Source organism: Aotus nancymaae, unplaced genomic scaffold, assembly GCF_030222135.1.
Source record: "Aotus nancymaae isolate 86718 unplaced genomic scaffold, 86718_ANA_hifiasm-v0.15.2.pri h1tg000028l, whole genome shotgun sequence".
NCBI lineage: Eukaryota > Metazoa > Chordata > Mammalia > Primates > Aotidae > Aotus > Aotus nancymaae.
This window is the reverse complement of record NW_026988441.1, coordinates 12,869,935-12,875,818: the sequence shown is the minus strand read 5'-3', so window position 1 is coordinate 12,875,818 and position 5,884 is coordinate 12,869,935. Positions and strand designations below refer to the sequence as shown.

Genomic DNA, 5,884 nt, shown 5'->3' with positions numbered 1-5,884 from the left:
GTTCAGCGCGAACTTCTTACGCCCCGCGTTTTCTAACCCTCTTCTTAAAGGTGCACGCACTTTTTACTCTTACAGGGTTTAGGGATTGCTCACAGCGCCGTCTTCCTGAGCTTTAATACGGGACACCGGTCGGGCGCGGTGGCTCACGCACCTGTGAGCCCAGCACTTTATGGAGGCCGAGGCGGGAGCATCGCTTGAAGTCAGGAGTTCAAGACCAGCCTGGGCAACATAGGGGAGCCCTTATCTCCACAAAAAATAGGGAAACCTTATCTCCACGAAAAATGAAATGTTAGCCGGGCATGATGGTGCTACTCACGAGGTTGAGGCGGGAGGATTGCTTGAGCTGGGGGGGTCAAGGTTTGCAGTGAGCCGTGATTGCACCACTCCACTGCACTCCAGCCTGGGCGACAGGGCGAGACGTTGTCTTAAAAAAATAAAAAGGACTCCGCAATCTTTCCCTGGGAGAAGATGGGGTGTCCTTCCCGGCTGAGTACCTTTTTTTTCTGACTGCAATTGCAGTCTCCCCGAGCATTCTTGTTCGTCTAGCTTCCACTCACTACCTGCTTAAAACGGAATGAAGACCGGGCGCGGTGGCTCACGCCTATAATCCCAGCACTTTGGGAGGCAAAGGCATGTGGATCACCTGAGATCCGTAGTTCGAGACCAGCTTGGCCACCATAGAGAAACCCCGTCTCTACTAAAAATACAAAATTAGCTTGGCGTAGTGGCCCATGCCTGTAATCCCAGCTACTTGGGAGGCTGAGGCAGGAAAATCGCTTGAATCTGGGAGGCGGAGGTTGCGGTGAGCCGAGATTACACCATTGCACACCAGCCTGGGCAACAAGAGCAAAACTCCATCTCAAACAAGCAAACAAACAACAAAAAACAGGGAATGAGAGGGCTCAAAAGCTGACCACGTCATTTTTTAAAATTAGGGTCAGGTAAGAGAAAGGTAGCGTGGATGAAGGGGTTAGACTTCAAGATTAGAGACTGAGGTGAGATCTCAAGACCGGTACTGAAGTTTGACTTCAATTTGGAGTTCAAAGCTAGATCGTAGCATGAAGAGCCACGGTGAAGTCTTGTGGATAGAAATATTCATTCATTCATTCCAAGAGTATTTACTGAGTAACTACAACGTGATGGCAGGCATGTTCTAGGCGCTGAGGTTACCATAGTGAGCAGGACAGACCAGCCCGTCTCTCAGGGAGTCAACATTCCCGGCTGGAAGAGGATGGATGTGGGAGAGGATGGATAAGAAACAAAAGAATCAGCAAAGTAATTTTGATAAGAAGCAGATTTTAAAAAGTGACTCGGGCTTAGGGCCAGCAGCAAAGGCCTCTCTGAAGAGGTGACATTGAAGGGGAAGTGAATGATAAGAAAAGAGCCATTCAGAGATCCAGGGGAAAGATGTTGCAGGGAGACATAGCCTCTAGAGCAGAGAGGCCTTGAGGTGGGAACCAGCTTGCAGACAGAGATAGGGGACTGGATTGAGAGGTGGGCAGGGGCTGACGCTGCAGGCCTGTTAGAGTTTTTATTCTATTCACAGTAGGAAGAAGGGAATGTTAAAATCGGATTTACATTTTGCAAAGATTGTTTCTGCTGGGCCCAGTGGCTCCAGCCTGTAATCCTAGCACTTTTTGGAGGGCCAAGGAGGGTGGATCAACTGAGGTTGGGAGTTCGAGACCAGCCTGACCAACATGAAACTCCATCTCTACTAAAATACAAAATTAGCCAGGTGTGGTGATGCATGCCTATGATCCCAGCTACTTGGGTGGCTAAGGCAGGAGAATTGCTTAAACCTGGGAGGCGGAGGTTGTGGTAAGCTGAGATCTCGCCATTGTACTTCAGCCTGGGCAACAAGAGCAAAACTCCGTCTCAAAAAAATATATATATATATTTCTGCCAGGTGGAGAATGTACCTGAGAGCAGTGGTCCCCAACATTTTTGTCACCAGGGACCAGTTTTGTGGAATACAATTATTCCATAGACCACGGGGTGGGGGTCGGGTAGAGATGGTTTCAGGATGAAACTGTTCCACCTGAGATCATCAGGCATTAGATTCTCATAAGGAGCAGGCCACCTAGATCCTCCCTACACACAGTTCACAATAGGGTTTGCCTCCTGTGAGAATCTAATGCCACCGCTGATCTAACTGGAGGTGGAGCTCAGGCGGTAATGCTCACTTGCCCACCGCCCACCTCTTGCTGTGTGGCCCAGTTCCTAACAGGCCACAGACTGGTACTGGTCCTCGGCCCAGGGATTGGGGATGCTTACCTTAGAGGGCAAGGGTGGACGCAGGCGACCAGTACAAGAGGCTACTGTAATGGTCTAGGCAAGAGATGAACGGGGATGGGCAGAGGAAGTGGTGAGAAGTGCTCAAATTCTGCATTTTTTTTTTAAGACAAAGTTTCACTCTTGTTGCCCAGGCTGGAGTGCAATGGCACGATCTCAGCTCACTGCAACCTCTGCCTCCCAGGTTCAAGCGATTCCCCTGCCTCAGCATCCCAAGTAGCTGGGATTACAAGTGAGCACCATCACACCTGGCTAATTTTTGTATTTTTAGTGGAGATGGGGTTTCACTATGTTACCCAGGCTGGTCTTCAACTCCTGACCTCAGGTGATCCACCTGCCTCAGCCTTCCAAAGTGCTGGAATTACAGGTGTGAGCCACCAGGCCCGGCCAATTTCATGTATATATCACTGGCTTTCAAGTGTCTGGCCCTAGTCCTGATCTCCCACTTGAGTTCCACACCTAAACTCTGCAGCTCTGACACAGGGGAGGTGAGTCCCCAAATTGGGGCTTAGCTAATTTGGAGGGTTCTTGGCTCCACTCAGGAAAGAATTCAAGCTGGGTATGGTGGCTCATGCCTGTAATCCCAGCACTTTGGGAGACTGAGGCGGGCAGATCACCTGAGGTCAGGAGTTCGAGATCAGCATGACCAGCATGATGAAACACCATCTCTACTAAAAACACAAAAAAATTTTGTATTTTTTTGTACAGCTGAGATTGCACCACTGCACTCCAGCCTGGGCGACAGAGCAAGATATATACATATATATAATTTATTTTTCCTTTTTTTTTTTTGAGATGGAATCTTGTTCTGTCACCAGGCTGGAGTGCAGTGGCGAGATCTTGGCTTACTGCAACCTCCACCTCCTGGGTGCAAGCGATTCCTCTGCCTCAGCCTCCGGAGCAGCTGGGACTACAGGCACGTGCCACCATGCTTGGTTAATTTTTTGCATTTTAGTAGAGACGGGTTTCACCATGTTGGCCAATCTCCTGACCTTGTGATCTGCCATTTTGTGTGTGTATATATACAAGCATCTTGAGTCTTAAGGAAGGCTTCAAGGGAGAGACAGGCCTGCAATGTTTCCCAGACTTTTCCACAGCAGAAGCCCCCACCCCCAACAGGGATAATAGACCCATAGGCAAGTCCGGGGTCAGCAGAATTGGCTGCTCAGCCCTAGGCTAGCAGCCTGGACACTGTTGGTGCCCCTGGGAGCCATTTCTGCCCCCAAAGGCACACTGGTGCGAAAGCCCTGGAATGACCTGCGCCAAGAGCGCAAGCAAGGACCAAGCTGTGGGTGAACCAGAGGTCAAATGGAGGCTGAGGAGAGGCTGGAAGCGGGGCAGGTGCCCAGGTGGAAGGACAGAGGGTGCCAGGCATCTGCAGACACAGTGCCCCTGAAGGGTCAGGCCTGAGATAGGCAGGGAGGGGCGGAGTTTGACCTCTGCAAGAGGTTGTTTGAACCCTGTGAGCAGAGTTGAGGTTAGATATCAGAAGGAGAAAAAAAAAAAAAAAGCACAAGGCCAGCCGATTCTCTCTGAAGAGTGGACTTTGGGATGCCGTTGCCAGGAACCCCCATCCCACTCCCTCTGCCCTTTACTCTCCGCTATACACACAGCTCCCTGGGGGACCGGGCCACCCTGGACCTTGCTACTTCCTGCTCCTGGCACCCAGAGCTCAGAGATAATGGAGCTGTGGAGGCAGCTGAATCAGGCTGGACTGGTGCCTCCGGAGCTGGGCCCACCCCCCCGGGCCCTGAGGGAGGTCTCCCCAGTGGAAATCCCTGGCCAGACCCTCACGACTGCAGAGGCAGACGCTGGAGGTGCCTGGGATAGTCTGCTGTGGACCTGGGAGGAGCTGGTGAGTGAGGGGTTTGGAAGGGAAAGAGAAAGAGAGAGGGAATGAGAATGAATGGAAATGAATGGAAATGAATGATAATAGGGCTAGAGAGTGAAAGAATCTGAGAGACAGAAGCAGAGACATGAGAGGCATGTACAGACACAGAGACAGGAATAGAGGGAGGGACAAGAATGGAGGTGGGGACAGAGAGATCCCAAAAGAGAGGGATGGAGGTGGGAAGCGGAGACTGAGAGCAGGAACAGAGATGGAGAGACTCAGACTGAATCTGAGAGAGTTGGTGGGGGGAGGAGAGAAAGCAAGAGAGAGAGAGAGAAGGAGAGAGAGAGCGCCAAAGGCAGGGGCAGCAAAATAGCAAAACAGAGACGGGGCATGGAAAGAAAAAATAAATGGGGACAGAGACAAAGGGAGACAGGGACAGAGATAGAGAGGGTGGAGACATATTACTGAGAGAGAGAGAGAGAGAGAAGTCAGGGAGAATGAAATACAGAGACAAAGACAGAGATGGAGTTAGAGATGAAGACACCCTCTGAGAAGCAGAAAGGTAGTTAGGGTCCAGGGGCACTGTGAGGACCCTGCCCAGGCGCCGTGGCCAGCATGTGAGCTGGGCCCTGCTCTCACCCCAGGTCCTGGAGAGCCCCCTTGCTCTCTGGGGTGGCATCCCTGTGACACCCCCTTCTTACCGGTAGAGGAACCTGCGCCAAATGGATGTCCAGCTGCTGGGACAGCTGTGCCACCTGGGGCTGGAGATGGGGGCGCTGCGGGAGGAGCTGGTCACCATGTTGGAAGAGGAGGAGGAGGAGGAGAGCGGCAAGGAAGAGGAAGAGGATGACGAGCCCCAGAGGAAGCAGGAGGAGGAACACCTGGAGGCCTGCCCAGCCCCACAGCTGCCTGACTTTGAGATGACGATCTGAGGCTCTGCCAGTGCATTTAGGTTGACATACAGATGAGATGCAAATCTATGCAAAGGGCAGGGGTGATCTGCAGGTCAAATCAGATGCGGAATCAAGTATACTCCTGTGAGAAGTGCTTTCTCTGAAGATGCCTGCAGTGAGATTTAGGCATTGGCCTGTGAGCTGCGGGTGTGTTTGCAGGTGATGTGGGAGGTTGTGGAGAAGTTGCAGATGCTTTTGCAGATGAGCCTCAGGTGTGCAGCTGAGATGGCGGCCTCTGCAGATATGACGGAGATGCATACAGATGCGATTTCAGATGAACGCCGTCCAGCATGGCAGCCACCAGACACACGTGGTTATTTAGCACTTGAAACATGGAGATTCCAAATTGAGATGTGCTGTGAGTGTAAAATACACACCAAATATTAAAGGCTTAGCATGATGAAAAGAACATAAGACATCTCAGTAAGTTTTAGATTAATTACTTGTTGAAATAATATTTTGAGCATATCGGTATTAATAAAAATATTGTGAAAATTACGTTCACCTGTTTTTACATTTTGTTGTGTGTGTCGTTGCTCTCCCTGTGTCCGTGTGTTCTCGTTGTTGTGTTTACAAAGCACTTTCTAGTTGGAAGTGACGGTGTTTGCCGATGCGGGTGGATCGAGGCAGGAGTTCGAGACCAGCCTGACCAACGTGGAGAAACCGCATCTCTACTAAAAATATAAAATTAGCCGGGTGTGGTGGCGCGTGCCTGTAGTCCCAGCTACTCGGGAGGCTGAGGCAGGAGAATTGCTTGAACACAGGAGGCGGAGGTTGCAGTGAGCCGAGATCGCGCCATTGCACT

At 51.1% G+C, this 5,884-nt stretch overlaps 1 protein-coding gene across 1 annotated transcript; it reads left to right on the top strand.

The window, feature by feature from the left end:
* The first annotated feature begins 3,063 nt into the window (after nucleotides 1-3,063).
* Nucleotides 3,064-5,571, top strand: ERICH4 (glutamate rich 4). The gene is made up of 2 exons (XM_012461479.3): nucleotides 3,064-4,147; nucleotides 4,834-5,571. The coding sequence occupies exons 1-2, from the start codon at nucleotides 3,974-3,976 to the stop codon at nucleotides 5,056-5,058; spliced, it is 399 nt and encodes a 132-aa protein (XP_012316902.1). The 5' UTR covers nucleotides 3,064-3,973; the 3' UTR covers nucleotides 5,059-5,571.
* The last annotated feature ends 313 nt before the right edge of the window (nucleotides 5,572-5,884 follow it).